The 23,401-nt window shown below is 34.4% G+C and overlaps 1 protein-coding gene across 2 annotated transcripts in view; it reads left to right on the top strand.

The window, feature by feature from the left end:
* Positions 1-23,401, top strand: part of LTBP1 (latent transforming growth factor beta binding protein 1) — a 214,393-nt gene that overhangs the window by 135,213 nt on the left and 55,779 nt on the right. The window contains exons 11-17 of one of the 2 annotated variants that reach the window (XM_026680798.2): positions 4,217-4,384; positions 5,290-5,523; positions 14,299-14,394; positions 15,477-15,602; positions 16,335-16,460; positions 18,986-19,108; positions 22,224-22,343. In XM_026680798.2, the coding sequence (XP_026536583.2) occupies positions 4,217-4,384; positions 5,290-5,523; positions 14,299-14,394; positions 15,477-15,602; positions 16,335-16,460; positions 18,986-19,108; positions 22,224-22,343 (993 nt within the window). The remainder of the gene's footprint in view (positions 1-4,216; positions 4,385-5,289; positions 5,524-14,298; positions 14,395-15,476; positions 15,603-16,334; positions 16,461-18,985; positions 19,109-22,223; positions 22,344-23,401) is intronic. The other variant, XM_026680806.2, reaches the window with a different exon arrangement.

The following is a 23,401-nucleotide window of genomic DNA, read 5'->3' as shown; positions in this document are numbered from 1 at the left end:
TTTCATGAATACAGCTTTTCTCTTCCATTTATTAAAGCTTCCTAACTTTGCTAAGGAGACTCTTAAAGCAGCTACAACTTTTTAAAGGGTTACTTGAATGGACTGGGGAGAGTATAATGCTCATGGAAAATCTAAAATATTTCTTCTAGATCCTTTTCAAATCATGCAAAGTCCTGTTATATATATGTATGGTATTCAGCTTTGTTCGGGTATTTTCCCACGTCATTATAGTTGTGCTTTTAAAGTTGTAGCAACGTTTCGGCAGAATCTCATCTGCCATCATCAGGCTTCTATATTGTGTTCGTCTGACAGATGATGATGATGGCAGATGAGATTCTGCCGAAACATTGCTACATCTTTAAAAGCACAACTATAATGATGTGGGAAAATACCAGAACAAAGCTGAATACTATATATATATATATATATATATATATATATATATATATATATATATATACACACACATACATACATACATACACACACACACACACACACACACACACACACACACACACACATATATATATATATATATATATATATATATATATATATATATATATATATATATATATATATATAAAAACAGGACTTTGCATATATATATAAAACAGGACTTTGCATATATATATATTCCATTCTCTCTTAGTAGTCCCTTAGCTTTGCATATGTATAAATTATTTTCTTCCTAAAGTTTTAATAACCCAGTCTAGAGCTGAGCGTGCTCAATAACCAAAGCATGTTTGTGATTTATTGCAAGGAAAAAAAATATAAACACAGAGGGGAAAATGTAAAGGAGGATTCCGAAAAGATGGTTGGCTGAAACTTTTTTGAGGAATGAGTCAAAGCCAACAATTTGTTACAAGTCCCATTTGTGGAAACCTTTTGCTAAGAATTGTAAATCAAATAAAATAGAGCCTTGTTCTCCTTGTTACAGTCACATTTTTAATAAAAGCCTTTTACATGATGGAGCTCTCAAGTGGTTCATAAATATCTCACATGTCCAATTCAAATCCAACTGAAAAGTCTGCTTGCATGGAGTAATATAAGTCAGTTGAGCAATCTCTGATCTCAGAGTTTTCATATAAACAAGTGTATTTTCCATAGTTAGTGATCCTTTCTCCTATCTGCCAAGATAGTGGAAACTCTTATTAGGCATACCTTTGACCAGCCAGTTCACATGCTATTTTTGCCAACTTAATACACACCTGGAATGACTTGAGATGTTTTTGTATAAAGAAGAATAAGAAGATATGGGTTGTCTTTGAAACTTGGAAAAGTAGTTGAGGAGTAACATGTAAAATTTCTAATTAGTCCCAAGTGAGAATCACTTTATTAATCATGGGTAAGTAGTGATTACTTATAAAGCTTAAAATATAAATTAATTATTAGAAATAAGAATCAAGTTGCGTGGTGTCATTTGCAAGAATATTGGGTCAGCTCTCAGTGATGTAAAGTTGCTGCATTCTCATTTTCTCTGCCAATAAAACATGGTTTGGTCTCTGGCATTATTTAAAACATGTGCTAGTCTCAGTGCTTTATTTTATAGTTTATAACAAGTGGGGCAACTACAACTCCTTTACAACTTGTGGACTTCAAGTCCCAGAATTCCTGAGCCATGCTGACTCAGGAATTCTGGGTATTGAAGTCCACAGATTATAAAGGGACCGTAGTTGCCCATCCCTGGATTATATGGTTGCAGCTGGAAAAGTTTTCCACACACATAGGCCTTTTTTTAAAAAAAATCAATTTCAGAAGAATTACTTATTGGATGCTACTGCAGATTAGTTGTCACCTACGAATTCTTGCTGTGCTAGAGTTTCCAAAAGGTTCCTTTTCTTTTAACCCAGTCCTAGAACAAATATATAATAAAAGATGCTTTCTTTCTTCCTTTTCCCAAAGCCAGAAAATATAAAACTTTACAAAAATAATAATAGTGATGGTAGCCAAGAAAATATGCATATGGAAAAGCTTTGGTGAAAATTTCTTTTTAAAAATGATACCATGAAATGTAGCGGATATTATTTGAGCGGGGAAAGTAGAGGAGTAGAATTTATATGAAAAGATAGTAATGCCACATAATGAACTCTGCACACTTTTTCCTACTTGGACAGAATTAATAATGAATCTTGAATATAATTTTTATAGAATTCCTTAAACCTGTCTTCTTTTTATGTGTTACTAGAAAGACTGAGATTGGGAGGAAAAGCCTTATCTATTTATGGGAATCTTTGGGTTCTAAAAGCCACCATTTTATTAGAGGTGGGCTGTTTTGCTCATAACTAAACTGTGCCATTTTTAAAAAAGTACAATAGAGTGCAACACATGAATTTTCACATTGAAAGAACTTATTTCAACTATAAAAGCAACATTCTGAAAGAAATGCAGTTTCCCAAACCGCCCACCCTCCCCATAAATAGCAAAGCAAGACAAAAAATTAACTCCAGATTGTAGGCAGATTTGTTTTAAGAAAACTAAATGTGATGGAATGTGCCTGACACTGTATGATCACATCATAACTGTATTGCAAATTCCATGCTCAGTAGAAATATTATAGGCTGTTTCAGCTTAGACACCTAATAATCATTTAATAAGATCCTCAAATAATACAATGTGATCCTTTATAAGTACACTTCTGTTTTAAAACATTTTGAAGCCCAATGGATATATTGTCACTTTTTGTAATTTCTCCCTTTCCAGAATAAATGAGAGAGAAATTATTGTGTACAATTATTTACACACAGTTGGCTTGAAACACAGGAGTTATATTTAAATTGATCGTATACCTTAATTGAATTATAATTAGACTGCATCTGTAAAAAATTGTTTCAAGCTGAAATGTTTTCTGCCTATTTTTATTTGTATACAAATAGATAAAGAAAAATAACCTTTTCTAGGTTTGTTTGTACTTGAAGAATTATAAAGAAAGATGGTCTTTGTCAAGTTGAAGAATATCAACAATTACTTCTTTAATGTCCTGTGCATAATATATATCAGAATATGGGTGAAATCTATCAATTACTGCTGCTGTGCAACATCTGTTAATTGGATAATGGATAGGTTGATTCTTGAACCATTCTTTTACAAATTAAATATGTATTCTGCTAAGAATCAATAAAAACACTTGGGATCTAGGCAAGTCTTGGTAAGAAGACCCGGGATCTTCTTGGAAAAGGCAAAATATCTTTTAAAATAAAGCCATGCCAAATCTGAAAAAAATAGGATTCACTAAAATGATTATAACTAATCAGCTGTAAATTTGATAAATGTCTTGTTTTTTTTGTAGGACAGAAGAAACAGATTTGTGTGTGTGGAATATAATTTATAACTTGATCCAGCTTGGTGATCATGACTTAAATTTTTGCTTAGCTATTATCACATCTGATTTAGCATTCTTATTCATTATATTTTTCCATATTTTAGCATGATTCAAATTTCCTGCCAATATAGCTTGTTTTATTTTTATAGTATCAGAAGGAGATACAATATATTCTAATTTCACTTTGACTCCTTGCTATCTGTTCTTATAACTATGATTTTTTAGAACAACCACAGTAATTCCGTAGTAGTTCTGAACAGTAATTCTAACAGTAGTTCTGTTAACTAAAGGAATTTCAGATTTTGGTGATGTGAATTTGGAAAGACCTGCAGAAAAAGAACAACGCATTTGGGAAGGATGATAGTATTCTTAGCTGATTTTTTCTCCCCAATGATTTAATTTATGTGCATTGATTAATTAGCAATGACTTTAGTTTCCAGTTTCCTTGGTGACCTTAAATGATTTTACTTATCAAGTCAAAGTTGTCATTTTGTAATTCATTTGTGACATAGCTTTGTAATGTGAGTGTTCGAATTGAGTGTGTGATCTGTCAGCGTTCTGAATTTTTACTGTTCACCTGCTTTAAGCTTGCTTAAGTGCTTCTGCATGGGAATAAGGCATTCTCCTAATTCTGTGTTATTGGAGCATGGCCGCATCTAATTTGAACACTGGCTTTTACTTCTAAACAATTTGGGCTTTACTTTTGAACTGTATCAAATTAATGTCAGATATGACTTATGAGAAATGTTTGTTTCTAGATAGCGGCATCCTTTTCTCTCTAATGATGTGTTGAAGTTTTTTTTTTCCTTATTTGGTGGTGGAACTCCTGTGGTGTTTCCCTATTTTGTTTCTCAAGTAAACTTCAGCATCCTCCTTCCCTTTTTGCTGCAGTTGATAATCCCATGGTCATTGAAGAGAAAGGGCCTTGCTACCGGTTTGTCAGTGCAGGAAAGCAGTGTATGCACCCTCTCTCTGTTCAGCTCAGCAAGCAGCTCTGCTGTTGCAGTGTTGGCAAGGCCTGGGGCCCCCACTGTGAAAAATGTCCCCTTCCAGGAACAGGTAAGAGGTTCCCAGAAAATGGATGTATTTGCACCCATGTATATAACATACCACATAGATGATAATGTAACATCGTTCACCATAATCTTGTATTGGTTGTATCTCCTATCATTGGAAACCTCAATATATGAGGTTTTTTCCTTTTATATTTTGCAATGACCAGCTTTCCAATTACAAAGCATTTATTGAGTGATGTTTGTTACTGCATAATTCATTTTACAAGATGGTCACAAATGCATTGAAATGTGTGTGTCTGTGAGAATTTTCTAAAGTGACACTGGTCTTCATGGTTGTAATTATCACAGAAGTGGCATTCCTAAGGCTTCTTATCCGTATTAGGTATCTGAGACAGATTAAGGTGGGAAGAAACTATGATGTTAAGGATACCAGTTTATTGTAGATGAAACATGGATGGAATTAAAGGAGGGGTTTTTGTGCTTCTGAATAAAAGTTTTGTGTAACAGAAATAGGAATTTTCAAGTTATGTAAACAATAAATTGCCCAATCAACCAAACAACAGTAAACTTATATTGGGAAATTTGATTTTGAGTAATTATAGCTTACAATCTCCTACTCCAAGACTGCACTAGAGAGGAGAGAGAAGCTTCAAGTCTCAGAATCCTTCATGTGATCCTGAACGTGAATTTAGAATTCACTTTAAAAATGCCCATTGTTTGGTTGAATTTATTCTCAAATTGAACCTTTTTCTAGGAAGAACAATATATCTTCCCATGTAACTTATGCAGTGTTACTGTCATGTAATTTGTGATTTTGCTTAACAGTAGAATACATAACATTTATAAAAACATTCTTCATGTCAGATTTTCTTTATTTTGTTTTCCAATGTGTCAAAAATGTTACATTTTTAGATTCTTAAAAGGAATGTTTTCCCATCCCAAATCTAGCTGCTTTTAAGGAAATCTGCCCTGGTGGAATGGGCTATACGGTTTCTGGCTCTCATAGAAACAAGCTATATCATCACCCTGCAGTTAGAGTTCAGCCACCTGTCTTTGGCAAGACCCAGATTACTCATCCTGTTGCTAAAGGTCCTTCTCCTCCACCTCTCCCAGCAAAGGAAGAGCCAGTGGAGGCACTGACCATCTCACAGCAAAGTGAGCCCGAGGTGGCTGTGAGAGAAGGTGAGAGTGGAAAAGGATTTCTTTATGTAGTTTAGTGTGTTTTTGAGTATGTTCACGTGTTTCTTATTTCCTGTGTATTTCTTACAGTGTAAAGTGCTTGTATCAAATGTGATGGCCTTCCAGCAGCCTATCAAGTATTTGATTGTATCATTTATTATAGGAACTGGTTTCAGATTCTACAACTTGGGGCATATAAAAAAATGTTTAGCCCTCTGGGCAAAGAACTGGATCAGGTGACATACTCCCAGTAAATTATACATTTCTTGCAGATATATGCATGGGAGTAAATCTTATTTTCATCCTTTATTCCCCCCCCCCAAAAAAATCTGAAATTGAATTCTCTTGGGTTAAATGTTAAATGTTTGGAATCTTTTATGTTTTCCAAATGAAACACAGCTTTTCACCATTGCCAAAGCCTTTCACCATTGCAATTGTTACCTGAAGTATTTCTAGATGTCAGTTTCATAGTTTTATGTCTCAGTCTTTGCATGGTTCCTGCAAATGCCTTTAAAATCAGCTGCTTCTAAATGTCCTGTTTTTTTAACATGCTTAACATCAATGCAAACAAAAGCAAAGAGCTTGCTGCATGTGCAGAATTAAGTGCATTGCCAACACGCTATTGGTGAACAGAACATAGACTGGTAGATACAGAGTGTTATGTGGAGTGTTGTGATTATTTTGATTTTGAATTATTGCCCTTCCAGAGTAACTAAATGTGGTTGTATGCCAATGTGTCTTGGGTGGGGTTTGAAACAATGCAGAAAGCATAGAAGCTACAAATTCACTGAAATGACTTTGAAAACCGTACATCAGACCTACAAAGTAAATTGTTTTGAGCTGGAAGCTTATGCCTGAATATGTTTAATTTAGAATGACTGGGTCAAATTTTGCATAGAATATCATGTTAATGTTCAATTGCCACTTAAATTGAAATTTATGTTTTTACTTATTATATTCATATATTGTAGTTATCCTTTTAACCTTTGAAAAATACAGTCAACCTAATGAACATCTTGAACTGATCTTAATCGAGTAAGATAAGGTTTCTTTAAAAAAAACTGTATATAGCTGCAAAGATTTGTATAAAAGCGGCTTGAATGAATGGGATTTTTTTCATGCTAATCTTTATATTGTATTTGTTCATTTTAAAATGTTTGTGATGGATTCTGTGTTAATAACAACTGATCAAAATTTGTTTTCCTGTTAGAAGTTTTGTATGGAATTTTCTTTAAACCACGGAGCAATATTAATATTTCATTAAAGTTTTATTTATTTGTCCTTTAAGTCATGGGAGTGGACAAACTGTACCAGGAGATGCTAGTACTAAAGGTAAAATATTTCTTAAAAAGAGGATAAAGTTGCAATTATTCCACATGATGACCAATATATCAAACATTACAGTTGACTTCACTACCAACCAGTTACCAACCAGTTTGCTCTTTCATGGAATCAGAATAATGTTTAGCTTTTATTGGGGTGTGGAGTAATGAGTATCTCATTTGAAGTTGAAAGTCATGCTACCAATACAAGTAAGACTTTTGGTGCACATTCGGTTTAATGGTCTTTGAAACCTTCTGAGTAAGAATATTTTTTTGCATATAAATAGACCTTTCACCTCTTCTCATATGAAGCTCTATTATAAGTATCAATGACACTTTTCTGCATCTAAGAAAATGTGGCTTATTTTTCATTATATTGCTCCAAATATTCCAAAATGTCCAGTAGATTTCTAATATTGTCTTTTAGATAAAAATCCACATCAATCATCATGAATAAATTCTTACAAAATTATTTTAGTCTATCAGCTAAAATTGATGTGAAACAACTTGTGGTCATTATTAAATAATGATTGCATGGTATCTTGTTAAAGTCTAAATCTAGTTCCTCTTTAGATATTAATGCTATATTTGCTTCTTTCCAAACCTCTAGCTTCTTTCCTCCCTGTAGATAGAGTTCATTGTGTTTTCTAAAGATTGTACTTGTGTCCCAAGGTGTGCGATCACTTTTTGCAACCTTCTGACAAGCAAAATCATTGGGAAAGCCAGATTTACTTAACAACCGGGTTACTAACTTAACTAAGGCAAGAAAAGCCGTAAAATGGGGCAAAACTCACTTAACAAATGTCTCATGTAACAACAGAAATGTTGGGCTCAATTGTAGTTGTAAGTCAAGGACTACCTGTAATGAAAACTGTGGGAAGAAATTAATTACATTTTGAGATTATAATATTATAATCTCTGGTTAATGTATGTATTGGTGAATATTCTCTTACATTTAGCTCACTTTTTATTTGCTAAAAATATTTATTTCAAAAATAAAACCTAAATCATGCTATTTTTGATTGCTCAGGCAATCAGTTCAGGCTTTCATTTAGTACAGCTCTTCCATTAACAATTAAATTTGCTGACTAAAAAATTCATAAAACTGACGTTCAAATGTGTGTTGTTATTTAAGGATAATGCTATTATAACAAACAAAAGCTCAAGGAGAATCAGAATTGAGGGTTTTAATTGAGTACCAATTAATCAATTGGATAATATTTTTAAGATCCTCTAAAATTAAAATAAAATAACCTACTATTTAAAAGTACACAGTTTGTTTACACAGAGATGTTTGTTTTTGTCATTAGTTGTCAACAGGAGTAATTATTCTGTTTTGCAGGTTCTTCCTTCTAGGATAGCAATTTGAAAGACCATAAATGCCACGTTTATTTTTGTTTACAAAGCTTGCTTGCATGACAGAGAGAAAGAGAGGATTAAAACATACCATAAATAAGCAACTAAAAATAAATTTTAATCAGCAACTGTTTTTAGAAAACACCAAAATCTTATAATGCTCATTAAGTTCACAAGAGGCCCTGGGCCTGCTAGCTACCATAAAGTTGGACCTGACAACAGTGGGACAAGTTCACAGGGAAAATGCTGTTCCAAAGGATGTGAGAAGCAACATAGAAGAGATCTGTCCAGGCTCCATAAAATGATACATTTAGTTGATGGGATTCAGAGCATTCTCATCTTAAGAGAGATTACAGGACAGGGAAAAATAGTTTGAAAAAGACAGACCTGTATATCCAGGTGCTAAACCATGAAGGCTTTATGGACGACATTCAGCACCTTGAATTGTACCCAGAAGCCAACTGATAAGCAATGAAACTTATAGGGTAGAGGAGCCAAAAAAAGTACTCACACTACTTTGTTCTAGAAAAAATATAGTTCCTGAATGGCAGAGCTCTGCAGTAATCTAAATGAGTGGTAACTAAGACATGTAAGAATCTCCTAATCCAGGAAACAATGCAATTGAGTCTGTTTCATCTACAAGTTTTTCTGCAGCAAAATGCAGTCAGAGATAGACATGAACACCAAAATTCTTTTGATTTCTGGCAGCTGGAATTACATTTCTTTGTCACTGATATATCTCTCTGAATTTAGCTAACCTTTTTGAAGACATCTAATCCGCTAGCCTTTATTATAGCTTCCAACTATGAATTAAAGAATTTAAGTACTATACAAAGTGTTTAATTTTGCTATTCTATATTTGCTGCTAACCAACTATATTGCAATCCTATTCAGATATTACATTATGAATATTCTAAGTAACCTCTGGTCATCCAGCTGCAGTCACTCAAATGATGCTTGCTTCTTCTTGAAGATAGTCATGCATTCAATGTGTAGGAGGCATGTTGGTCTTTTCAGTTTGAGGCCACACAAGTTGTAAATTAGAATTGTAACTAGTAGGAGTGAGTAGATCTATGTTTGTTTCTTCGAATTTCTTACTTTCCAAAGTTTAGTTTGTTTTGTCTGATTTCTGTATTAATTTTAAATTTTACATCAAACTCACCAGGCACCCAGTCAGTTTTCACTGATGTCAATCTTGGCTGATTGGCACCTAGTCAATTTGATTGATGTCAGAAAGTTAGCAGACTTGCATCTAATTTGTAGGACTGTGCTTCAACTTCAGCCCTAATGATGAGAGCTTGAGATAGGAGGGTTGGCAGGGTTGTCCAGCCAGAGCAGGGGTCTGTAGAAGACATGTAGTCCTTGTAGAAAACCTGTAGACTTCAACTCCTGTGCTAGCTGGGGTATTGTGGGAGTTGAAGTCCACAAGTCTTAAAGTTTTCAAGGTTGGAGACCCCTGAACTAGAGGGTTAGACAGGAAAGTAAATAAACATTTGAAAAAAAAGAAGGCAATGACAATCATTTCCATACTATTGCTGTGAAAGGTGCACATGTTCCCATTTATAGATGATCCATCTGAAATCTTTATGATCCATCTGCACTCTCTTTTAGTTTAGGCAAATGTAATTCTCATAGCCAGGGTTGTGAACTAAAGCAGGAGTCTCCAACCATGGCAACTTACAGATAACAGATAATCAGAGTTGGAAGGGACCTTGTAGGTCATCTAGTCCAACCCCCTGCCCATCTTAAAGACTTGTGGACTTCTATGGTTAATTCCTTCTACCTTTTATGTTAACGTTAACTGCAGGAAGTCTTTGGTCTACACTGATAAATACTATCATTATTTATTAAACTAAGGCTGCACTCTGCCCTTGGCTCGCAAGGTGGGTTAATGTGCCTATGATACAATCCTCTCTGCTTCATTTGAATTTTTAAAATTAAAACACATTCATTCTTTTTTTAAAAAAAATGGAAGTTGGCATACTAAAACCATACTACTGACCAATTAACTATACGTCTATACTGAAAATTGGATTTTAGATCTAATGTTATTTGGCTCAGAAATTGTGGACCAGCAGTATTGTTGATATTTTGAATTTCTGCATCCAAGCTGATTTTTTCCTTAATAGCTTTCCCAGCCATTCTGATCTGTCCTAGCATGTTATCAGATTGGTTATACGGCAGACTTTATTTTGCTGTTATGCTTTTGAGTTGCTGCAAAAGTGACATATTTCAGTGTAAGATTTCTGCACTAGATTCATCTCTAAATTTAATGGAACTACTAGAATAGTATTTACTGTATTTAGAATGGAATTTGCAGAATTCATCAGAGTTCTTGAGAAATTTCCACTTGAACATTTGGTGCTTTCTTTGATGGAGATGAGTCAAATAGTTGACATTGTTGTTCAAGAGAACAATCTTTTCAGTCCCCAGCATTTATCATAAAGCAATGTTAAGAAATTCTGAGAAACAAATGACATGTTATTCTTAACATATAGCCATCTATAATAGATACATGGGATTAATCATTGCATAGAACATTGTCAATGAAGAAAGGTTCATTTGGACAAAAATGGGATATATATATATAGAGTAATTCATATCTATTTTAACTCAGATGTTATACAGTTGAATCAATGAACAGATAAATATAAGTCATTATTAAATGAATTCCATTTGTTGCACTCTGAGAATATATAAAAAGCAATATAACAATAGCAATAGCACTTTGCCATATAGTGCATTACAGTATTCTCTGAATAGTTTACCAAGTCAGCATATTGTCCCAAACAATTTTGGGTCCTTACCAATCTTGGAAAGATAAAAGACTGAATTAACCTTGAGCCCGTCAGGATCAAACTCCAGACTATGGGCAGAATTAGCTTGCAATATTGCATTCTAACCACTGTGTCACCAGGACTTCATGTACAAAAAATGCTTTGTTGTGTACTTTAATGTAGTTTTTTGTAATACAATAAAACTGACCAGCTTTCAGATTCAACTGCATTCAGTGGCAAAGATGATAAATTAAAATGTAATCCAGACAACTGATGTGATTTATATAATTATGTGAATTATATAAAATTTAACTTAAATTCATATTGAATGAACATGCGTGTCCCCAAATAGTTGTTTAAATCAAGATTTACTCTAATATACTCTTTATCTTGTTTATATTATAACATGTTGCAAAAAGTTACTACTTTCTACTTGTTTTGGTTTTTTAAAATAATGTCTGTTAATTTTCAGTATAAAATGTTAAAATACAAACTAACATAAAAGGGAGAAGGAGCAACAAAACGAAAGTGACAAAAAGATATTTTATAGATGTTATTTGTTTAAATTTACAGTATTATTATCTCTGTGCTAAAAGATTAAGATCATTTTTGTTATAAATTTGATGTAAAAAGTTACTAGTTTCTACTTGTAAGGGAACTGTGATCATAGTGCTCTATCATTTCTACAAATTATAGATCCTATGGATTGAAATAAATATTGGATGGTGATAAATATTCCAATTATTGCACACAACGCTAGAGTGGATAATTTGGATTTTATTGACATTATTAGTCTTCTGGGATATGCGGTCTAATGAAGATTAGAAAAAGTGCAATATTTTCCACCTGTAATTTAATGCCTAAAAACTGCTCTATGGCACATTGTTTTTGTGTTACAAAGTTCATCAAAGGCCATTTATTCTGCCTTTTCATGACAAGGCAAATACGTGTCTGTTTTTTAAACCTTTTAAAGTATTTGCTGGTTTTTCTTCTTATTTTTCTCTTCTTCCTTTTTCTCTCTCCCTCTCCTACTCTTTCTTGCTCTCAATGCTTTCTGAATGCATTACTGTTTTCTACTGGTTCCTGCTTTTGTGTGTGCTTTTAATTATTTATGAAAGACATTACTGAAGAATGTGATCTAATTTTAAATAAATAAATAAATAGTATTTATTTATCGATAAATAGTATTTATCGTGGCAGAGTGGAGAAATTACACTCTTGATTGTTCTTGCTTTGGATTCACCAGAAATGTTATGTCTGCACCAATTCTAAGAAGGGGAATTGTTTTTCCAATAGAAGAAATGCAACAACATTTAGCAAAGCATTTCCTGGCATGAACAGAAATTTTAAAAAACACACACAATGAATCTTTGTGGTCTTATGAGTGTTGGTGGACAGAATATTTTTTGTGCTGTTTCTCTGCCTCCTTTACGTTACGGTTGACTGAGACTTCAGCATCAATCCAAACTGGAGAACCTTGAGGACTGTACTTTCTGTTTGTGCATCCCCACCTGACCACAAGCCAATAACGGGTGTGAATGGTGAACTTGGGATGTTACAAAAGTAGTCAGGGATGACATTTTCAGATTCTTTTGCTCCCACTTTGAATGGTTTGAGTGGAACTTAACGTTCAAATCCAGAGAAGATTAAAAACCAGGTTATTTTCCAAGGATTTTAAGGTGGTGTAGATTCTGTAGAATGTTTTAAGCCTATTCAGAATCACACTCATTTTGCTCCTTAATACAGCAGTCTCCAACCTTTTTGGCTTTGTGAACTACTGGGGGGGGGGGGAATTATGGTTGCACACAAGCAGTGGGCGAGCATGTGCAGATGCACAGCTCTATTTGCACAGGCAGCAGGTGCATATGCATACCATTCGCACAAATGAAACTTTGCGTGCTCACACACACACATGCTTGCCTCCTGCTCCTGCAAGTGGAGGTGTGCGTACATGCTCGCCCACTGCTTGCACGATCTGGTTCCAAATGGGCCACGGCCTGGTACCAAGCCACAGCCCAGGGGATGAGCCCACTATCTTAAAATCCATAACTACATTAAAAAAACAACCATAAATGAGTTTCTTTCTACTCAGGGGAACTTTGGAAACTGGAGAAGGGGTGGTAAGGCTGCAGATTGCCAAATCCTGCAACTGAGGGGATAATAAGAAAATCAATAGAATTATACATAAAAATCTAATTGGGTATTTATTTACTTTGACCATTCTTTCAGTTTCTCGTTCAGCTTGACAATAATAATCACTTATTAGTCAGCTTATGATTCAATGTATTATTTCATTTTTTGTCATTTTAAATTCATTACAGTTTATATATTATACAACCTAGAAAAGCACATTAGATAGCAGGTAAGTTACATTTTAGGAAGCCTTTTCAATTTCCCCATGTGTTGAAGAATATTGTCCACTAAAATGGGAAGAGGATCTGGAAATTGTATATATTTCAGTGTTCATACAATGTACCTGTGATATCCAATGAAGCTTTGAATTTCAGTCTTAGATCTGATGAGCCCACTGAAATCTGTGGAGGTTGTGTAGCTGCTATGCCTGATTGATTATGTCCAAAAATGTTATATGCAAGAACAGGGCAGATGTAGGGTCTCCTGCTTGGGTGGGGGGTTGGACTAGATGGCCTACAAGTTCCCTTCCTACTCTGTTAATCTAAACGAGGCATATCTGCATATAAATCTGCATACGCATCTTTAAAAGTATTTTGAATTACAGGGGTAAATGTCTTGGAAGACACACTTGTATCTATTTGAATGTGGGGACTGTCTGTTACCCCCAAAATAAATAAGAAGCATTATTAGAAGATGATGCCTAGCATTTCTGCTGCAGACATCTTTTTCCAGCAATGCTTAAGCAATGAAGTTGATTGTCATGCTTTCTTCAGTTATATGTACTGCACATAATTCAATATATTGCCATGTATGACACTATAACGAACAGGTAAACTGTAGTAAAGGTTCAAATTTAGAATAGATTTCTTTAAGATAAATTCTAGGTGTTTCTTTTACTATTAATAACTATGTATGTATGTTCATATTTAAACTCTAATACCATCTGGAATCTTACATGTACTCTGGATATCTTTGAGGGTAAATGCAGCTAACCGTATAAGTTAGAAGATTCCCTGTCACTTCAATTTTATGATTTGGAAAAAATTCAGTGGGTGCTTTTAACATGCATTGTTAAAACTGTTACATATGAAGTGGATATTAGTACAATTACATTGGTTCTTAATGCAGTAAGCTGTCTATTTTTAGGGATGCCTAATCTCATACAGAAATACTTTTCTTTCACTCAATAGTGGTGGAGAAAACCTCTCCTCCGCTGCCTGTAGAAGTTGGACCAGATGTCTCCACTTCAAGTGCTAGTCAAGTGATAGCACCAACTCAAGTTACAGGTATGATGCAAAAAACCATTGGTGGTACGAATTGGTGCATATTACAACAACCAATGGAATGTTCTTATCACATCTTAGAAAGTACAGAGCAGCAGAAGGGTTCATTTGTAGGCTGGACAGAATGCTCTGTGTAAATGTGCTTCAATACATTGAAGGATTTGGATGGGGAGATAAGATTTCCTGCTAGTTCTTATATTCTGGAATGATTTCACAAGTTTATATATCAGCTGCAGTTATTCTGTTTGAGAGGTTTCAAAAATGCATATCTACTAGTGTAGTTTATTTTAATTGCAATGCAGATGTTCATTAGCATATTACTGTAAATTACTTATGAATGTATGCATGTAACAAAATGGTACAGAAAGTGATCATACCCTCATTCTGTCCTAAGCGCTGTGAAATTATTTTCTGTTTCAATTTGATATTTCAAAGTAGGATAGGGCATTTTGAATAAGAAATAGTGTTACTGTATCTGGAAAGCACAACAGCATCCCAGCTTCATTGCACACTGCTCTTGCCCAGAATTTTCTCCAGAGGAGAAAATAAAAAAGTGAAAGATTGCTAGCGGAGGTAATGATGTTAGGTTGTTATGAGGAAAATTTTTATAGTTCTCTTGGGCAGCACAGTTTCCTTTTGCCAACAGCAGCAAGTTGCCATAGCAAGAAGCTCTTTGGGCAAAATTTGCAGCCCCAATCCTCTACTGATATTGTAATTTAATTAATTATGGCATCATGTCATTGTGTCAGTGTTAAATCATAGTGACCTCATAGCTAGAACTTTTCCAAATTGGACTTCTCCAACATGGTCAATGAAGTTTTTTAACAGTGCACAATAACTGTGCATCCATCAGTACAGTCTATGAAAATTGCAACAACAAGAAAATGCAACAACAGGGGAGGAAAAAGACCTTTACAGGAATTTACTTAGATGCTTATATTATGTTCCACTTTGCTATGGAATTATTATTTTTATCCAAATTGACTCTAGTTAGTTTCTGTGTTTTTTTTAATCCTTCTTTTAAAATTGATGAAATGATGAAATGTTTCAGATGGTTTATTACAAGTATTTTCCCCTTCATTTAGAAATCAATGAGTGTACAGTCAACCCAGACATCTGTGGACAAGGACATTGTATTAACTTGCCCGTGGGATACACCTGCTTATGCTATGATGGATATAGGCTTAATGATCAACAAACAAAATGTTCTGGTAATCTACATTCCATGTTCCCAGTTGCTAACATGATGCATGTGAGAAGGTTGTGGGAAAATATTACTATTTATTCCTGTGTTGTGACAATAGCAAATAAGAATGGTTCTTCTCTTTTGGACACATAATACAAGTTAAAATATAATTTTAATTTATTTTCCCCTCCTCCTTCCCTGAGTTTTTATATACAGCATGCTTGATCTGTTTATTTCCTTTACAGACACACAATAATAATTTGTTTACACATATAAGTGAGGAAAATGGAAGTTTCTTGAGTAATCACTCAAGAATTCCATAATTTCATAATTTTGGAATCCTAATACAAATCTAAGCAATTTTATGATAGTTTTACTAGAATATTTGCAAATATTATAACTCAATATTTAAACTCATATACCTAACATTATATCTATATAAGTAAAATAGAGCAATCTTTACCTCCCGATTTCTAAAAGATTGCACAAGTGCATACAATGCTTGCTCATATTCATAAATATATATGTTACATCTAAAAGATCAGCAAAAGTAGATTTCATATCCAAAAACTTAATGCATCGAAGTTTAAAGCTGGTAATTATATTTTTAAATCAAATTTTATATAAAATCTTAATATGTAAACATATTTGAAGATTTTTTTTAATGTCAGAAGGTGCTTAAGTACATTAGAGGGAGTGAAGTGATGGCAGTGTAAAAGTATGGAGTCTTCATATTTTTTTTAAATTTCTTTTACAGATATTAATGAATGTTCTCAGACTCCTCAGCTCTGCTCCCTTGGGCATTGTGAAAATACTGAAGGAAGCTTCCTGTGTATATGCCAGGCTGGGTTCATGGCCAATGAACAAGGAACAGATTGTGTTGGTAATTCCTGAGCTTTATATGAGGCAGCTTCTTAATCCTTAAGGCTAATGATTAAAAGCATGAATCTGAAATATATTGGTGTGATTGGAAAAAAGTTAGATTGATTAAGGAAAGAATTTGATTGAATAGAGGCATTCCTAAAAATACTGCACAATGCTATACTATAATATATTGAAGCAGTAGTTAACATTTGATCACAGTTACAGAGGGAAAATTATTGTTCACAATACAGACTTCAAATATATATTTGGACAATTGTACTTCCTTGACAATATAATGTAGGTATAAGAACTATGGTTATGTATATGTGATGACCCGGGGCGTGACACAAAAATAACCAAGTCCCAAAAATAGAAGAAAGTCCCTTTAATGCCTCCAACTTTGCCCCATTGTCCAATTATCCTCGGCAGGATATCAAACTCTTAAAGAAAACAGTTTACGGAGGGAGTAAATGCAGTCCGCACCCAAAGAAAAGTTAATTCGAAATTTAAAAACCCATCATACCATACTGAAGGAATTACTACAGCAGGCAGGATGATTAAGGGCAGGTGCCTCGGGCCCCTAGGATGATTAATTTTTTTTTTTGGGTGGGGGGGGGGGGGGGGGGGGGGGGGGGTGTTGTGGGGGGGGGGGGTTTTTTTGTTGTTTTTTTTTAAAACCCATACTGCAGGGGGGGGGGGGGGGGGGGGGGGGGGGGGGGGGGGGGGGGAAGAACCCAGGCAAGGATTTGCAGACTTCTACCAGATAGCACAGCAACCACAGTTGGGAGGAAGCCAAAACACAGATAAGCTCTGACAAGAATGCATGCTTTGCTTCCAGCAACTTTGCCATGAGCAGTTTGTCCTTTTAACCAGTCCTTCCAGCTGCAGCCCATGAAGGGGATCAGGGCCCCTTTCTCCCCCGTAGACCACACCAATCACATTTCTCCCTTATCCGCTCCTCCCTGCGTGCCCTAGGATGAAAAGGGTCTGGGTCTTCCTCTGAATGCCCATCCGGCCTGTGCCCTTCCCCAGTTTCCTCCACAACCACCGGAGCCACATTCCCACTCCCTGTCAGCTGTTCCATCTCTCCCTTGGAGTTAGACTCCAACAGGGGCATGACAGTCTAAAGCACAAGAATAGAGAGAATAGGGGTTCTAAGCAAAGTACTTTCTTCAGTAGACTCTGAAGTTAATATAATTTCTAAATGGCAAGAACAATGTTTACTGTAAATATTGGTTCATTTCAGACATCTATATAATTTGGTGAAATGGTTCTTGAAAAAGTATTTGTATGCACCTATTCTTTCAATCTCTGGTTATTGTTTTGGGGATACATTAGTCAGGATGGTGGGGGATAATATAGAAAAAGAGACACTCCCATATCCCCAAAATCAAAATGACATTTACTGGGAAAAAATATTTTGAACACTGATCAAGCACTTGCCAGAAATTGCAGTACAAATTATTTGTGTCTAATATTGTGGGTTTTTTACATGCTAGACCTGAAACAACCATCTGCCCCAGCTATCATGATTAAGTTCTTTATATAAAACAACAAAGTTGGGATATTTCTTTCATCCTGTTTCCACCAAGACACAATCACTTTGAAAAATGGATGCCTAATATGGGCATTAATATATATGGCATATGTTGATGTAACAAGACTATTTTTGTATCTTATTTTGGTATTGTTTATCCTCGCAAGTATAACCCACTCATTCTGAACTAAAGTAATTTTTCTCTCTCTACTGATATTATTTCTGTCTATGTGTATAAAGTAACACTAACAAAAGAGGGATAATGAGAAATATCAAAATAATGATACAGGAGATCAACTATGAGCAATATAGTCAACAATATTTGATTTAGCAAAAATAAAAAAATGATTTTTTTTAGTTTACTATTTTCATTATTTTAAATGATTTTTTTAAAAAGAACACTGCCTACCATCAGTTTTGTTTTGTTTTTAAATCCGGAGTCAATTTTATTTTGTATAAAAGTGATAAATTTATCCCATCTGTCTCATATGGGAAGCTTGCTTTAAAAAAAAGACAGAGCGAGAATAAAGTATACCTTAATGGTAGATCATATTCTTGGTATATGAAAGTCCCAGGTTCATTCCCTAACATTTCTAGATACAGATACAGAAAAGTCTCTTGTCTGAAACTCTGAAGAGTTGTTGACATCTACATACATTATAGATGTACACTATATCTATATACTTCTCACTAAGTATAGAACATTTTTCATAGACCTCAGTCACAGCAACTTCTGTTGATACCCAAGCAGCAAAAAGGGCTTTTGCAAATTGGGGATACTGCAGAACAGACCCATGTGTTACAGGAAATATATGATGATATTTTTGCAAGGACTCAGCTCTTCTGAATTAAAAAATTAAGATCTAAAATAACCCATGGGTTTAGTATTCTATGAGTGGTTTCTGCCTCTGTCTGTCTATCTATCTAGCTGTCTATCATCTATGTAAACTGCTGTATTTTTACTTAATGGTTGTTAAGTTTAAATTATCACAAAATTGGGTTTTTAGATGTTGATGAATGTGCCAGGCCTGATACCTGTGGAGAAGGACTCTGTGTAAACACCATTGGTTCATATAAATGTGAATATTGTGACAGGGGATTCCAGAGGAACAGAAGGGGCCAGTGTGAAGGTGGGTTTTAATGTCTCCTAAACAAATTTCCTGACTACTTAGCTTTAACTATGTTATAATCTTTAGAGGGGGGAAATCAAGGAAAGTTAAGCCATTAGAAGTGTCCACAACTAGACAAGGTGATAATGAAATGTGTGTATGACATCATAACTTACCCGTTACCTACTTGCCTGCAACATTTCAATGGAAGTGCAGTATATATTTTGTCACTTTCCTCCCTTCAGCTAACCCAAATATAGACCATATGCTATTGAGAATAGCAGAAGTAAAACAACCCTTGCCTCTCCTTTCCACATGTGCTAACCCATAAGGATTGTATAGTCCATATCCTGTGGCCTCAGTTTTCCTTTCCCTTTTTCCTTGGTTGTTGGAGATAGTTCAAAATAAAGTATTAGGATGTAGTTACCTGCCATTTTTACTTTTGAAGAATACCTCCAAGGCCAATTATTTCAAAGTAATTCTGGAACCAGTATTCTTTTTGAAAGCCTGCCTGTCTTCTAAGATCTTGTTGGCTTTTTTCAATCTATTAAAATTCTGGAAGGACTAAGAACCTAATCGACAACATGAGACACACCTACACAATCAAGTTTCAGATCTTCCAGAATCAGCATGGATGGCAGCCAACAATATCAGTAGTCTCAGTGCTATCTGTGTTTTGGGGATAGATTTCATTCATCATATACACTCTATAAAACCATAAACAATTGAATGGCTTTGCCTTAGGAAACACATTATCTTTTTAATTTGTTTTTAATCTGCTGTCCTGAAATTGGTTATAAGGTTGCTATTTCTAACGAAGGTAATTACTTTAGGGTTATATAATAGCAAGAATTACATACCAAAAAATCCATTTGTAGTTGGAACAAAACACTGGCATAAGAAATCAGCTTCAAATAAACAAAACATCTAACCAAAAACATGTGATATTGGTTTTTGGCACGAAGTTTCCTGGATTTGAGTAGGCAATCAATATGCTTAAAGTCTTCATATTTTAATTGTCCTTATCAGTGTGGGATTCAAAAAAATTTACCACTGGTTCTGTGAGTGTGGCTTGATGGGCGTGGCATACTGTAAAATCTCCATTCCCACCCCACTCCAGGGGAAGGTTATTTCAAAATCCCATTCCCACCCCATCCCACTAACCTGCTTTCCAGCTCCGTTCTCCTGTTCAGGGCAACAAAAGAAGACCCAGCTGATCAGCTGGGACTTGGGAGGCAGAGAATAGATTGGGGTGGGGCCAGTCAGAGGTGGTATTTGCCGGTTCACCGAACTACTCAAAATTTCCACTACCGGTTCTCCAGAACTGGTCAGAACCTGCTGAATACCACCTCTGGTCCTTATCTACAGCATATCATTTTATCAAGAATATATTAATCATTTAAACCTATCATTTCTAGTTTAAATGGCTTTAAAAAGGATTTTAAAATATGTTGTGCCTATGTGGTATAGATATGAAAATTATGGAAATGTTGCCCTTACACTTGTAATAGGAGAGGCGGAGAACTGGACACCAAGAAATAGACTTAAACAACCTACAGTTTTATTGGAGGAGCATAACATATGCATTAAATAATGAATCAATGAAGAGTTTAACTTTAACCTTTCCCTGTTAATTGCTTGAGGAGGCTGACATTAAAAGTCAGGCACAATGTACCACTGGCTTTGCATTGGTTAAGCTGAGTTGCTGATAGACCATTCTTCTTGCAGTAAGTTGTAGGTGTGAAGTTATCATCTATATTTTTTGCCTATAGCTTTGCTTGGAATTACCTACCTTCTCAATCCTAGATAGTAACTACTTGATCCTTATTGGTGTTTCTCATTCAAGACATTCCCCGTTGTCACTCTTAGTCTGTTCTCAAATTATGTGTAATTGTACAAGTCCCTTAGCTGCAAGGTAAGTTATGCTTTGTACAAAAATCTTAGTGGAGATGAGTTGTGGGAGATGCAAGTAGGGTTTAACTGATAAGGCTATAGTTTAATACTCATGTGACAACTATATTATTATGTATTTTCTCTGCATTATTGCTAAGCCACTGGGCTTAGATTCAAGTTTGTTTCCTAATACAAACTAAAAAAACAACAACCAGAAATCACCAAGGACAAATTCTGCTTGCTTTCAGAATAGGACATTTGTAAACATAATATTACTTAGTCAAAAATGTATTTATAGCATCTTTATTTCTTAGTTTCGTGTAATCATTAATCTCTATTAATATCTTTTGATTGCCTTAAGAAATTAAAATCTTTAAATATAAGCAAGAAGTAAATATATGTAAATATATGTGCCAATGGCAATAACTCAGCCATTAACTTATTTACTGCCCTTTTTGATGGAAAGCAAAGAAGAATCTTTATTCTTTTAGAGTATATGGGAATTAAATTAAGAAATAATGCCTTGCCTTTTAAGCCCTTTTAGTGCTTAAAAATTAGAGATCCATCTCCATTAATCTATATAGCCACTGGGCTATATCTAAGCCGCTGGGCTTAGATTCAAGTTTGTTTCCTAATACAAACTAAAAACAACAACAACCAGGAAGCACCAAGGACAAATTTCTGCTTGCTTTCAGAATAGGACATTTGTAAACATAATATTACTTTGTCAAGAATGTATTTATAACATCTTTATTTCTAAAAAGTTTGCCTTTTTAGTTTCTATTAGGAAACAAACTTGAATCTAAGCCCAGTGGCTTAGATATAGATTAATGGAGATGGATTTCTAATTTTTAAGCACTAAAAGGGCACAAATTGAATGAAACTGTTTTGAAGAGGAATCCCCTGTTTTTGAATTGGAAAATTTCAAAAGCTAAATGGATACTTTAACTGTGAACTTTGCTTGAAAAAGAGTTTTGTGATCAAGATGGAGCATTTCAATCTCAAAATGGTATATTTTGAATTTGACTCAGTTCAGATTCAAAATGTTTTGCACTTTCTACAAACTGCCAACCACAATCTACCTAATATTACATAATATATGTCAGTGGATCTATGCCATTTGTATTGCACTATTTAAGAATCTGGTCTATAGTGCCAACCTTCCTACCAACTGTTACTGCTTTGATGTGCATTTATTCTTTAATTACCATTAAAATTTTCACTGATGTTTTTGTTTTCATAGACATTGATGAATGCTCAGTGCCACATACATGTCCAGATGCAGAATGCATTAATGCTCCTGGTTCTTACCAATGTGTCCCTTGTAGAGATGGATTCAGAGCATGGAACGGAAAGTGTCATGGTATATATTTTCTTGAATTTTTCTCCCCACTAAAATCCTGTTGAAATCAGTATAAAAAGTGCACATAACTCAGTTTATGCAAGAGATATCCTGGATATAGGCATTTTTTCCCTAGTATTTGCATTTCGGGTAAACTGTTTTTCCTCAGGTTTTTGTTGTTGTTTGCTTATATTTTTCCTAATATGCTTGGTTTTATGCATGTTTGGATTGTGAACTATATCGCAAAAGTATGAAAAGGGTAGACTTTGCTACTTTTCTCATTAAATATTTACCTCAAAGAACATTCAAGAATTATACTGTATAAGACTGATTGAAACAGTAAATATTAACATAAAGACTTACAAACGTCAGGCAAAATATCTTTAACATATATTGTTACATTTTCATGCCAATACTTTGGCATGCAAATTTAGCTCAATTTTAAGTCATCTAAATTTTGCACTTCCTAGTTGCCTTTATTTATTTATTTGTTTGTTGGCTTATTTGCTCATTTATCAAATTTTTATGCAGTCCATCACTCCTACAAGGTGATCCTAGGTGACTTACAAGCTGTAAAAACAAGTAAAAGATAGTTAAAAGATTAAAATGTTACAGATTAAAATATTATTAAAATGGTATTATATTATTGTTAAATTAGTGAGGTGCTGTTTATGAAGGTATTGGCCAGTGGTGGGCAAAAACTTTATTGCTTGGTTAAAATTTAAAAAACTTTACCCAATCCTACATAATAATTTTTCCTATCCATTTTAAGCATGAATTCAGCCTTGCAAATACATTCTTTTGCATTTCTGCTAAAATAGGAGGCAACCTGGAACTGCGTTTATTTATTTAACAATATTAAAGTAACATAATAAACAAAAACAGTTGCAATAATAATAAGCATGGAATGCAAAAATAAAAAATAGGACCAAACAATAACTTTTATAGTTTAATCTTTAAATAACTTTAAAAGATAAATTATGTTCTATATAACATTAAGCAGTCAAACATCACAAAATGTCCCAGAAGCACAATAACTGCAGCCTACTGTCACGCCCCTGTCAGAATCTGATTCCGAG

This window comes from Notechis scutatus, chromosome 1, assembly GCF_049901735.1.
Source record: "Notechis scutatus isolate UNSWTSFEM ecotype Mainland chromosome 1, rNotScu1.2, whole genome shotgun sequence".
In the NCBI taxonomy this organism is placed as follows: Eukaryota; Metazoa; Chordata; class Lepidosauria; order Squamata; family Elapidae; genus Notechis; species Notechis scutatus.
Note: the sequence above shows the minus strand (reverse complement) of the source record. Positions and strands in the feature narration are given on the sequence as shown.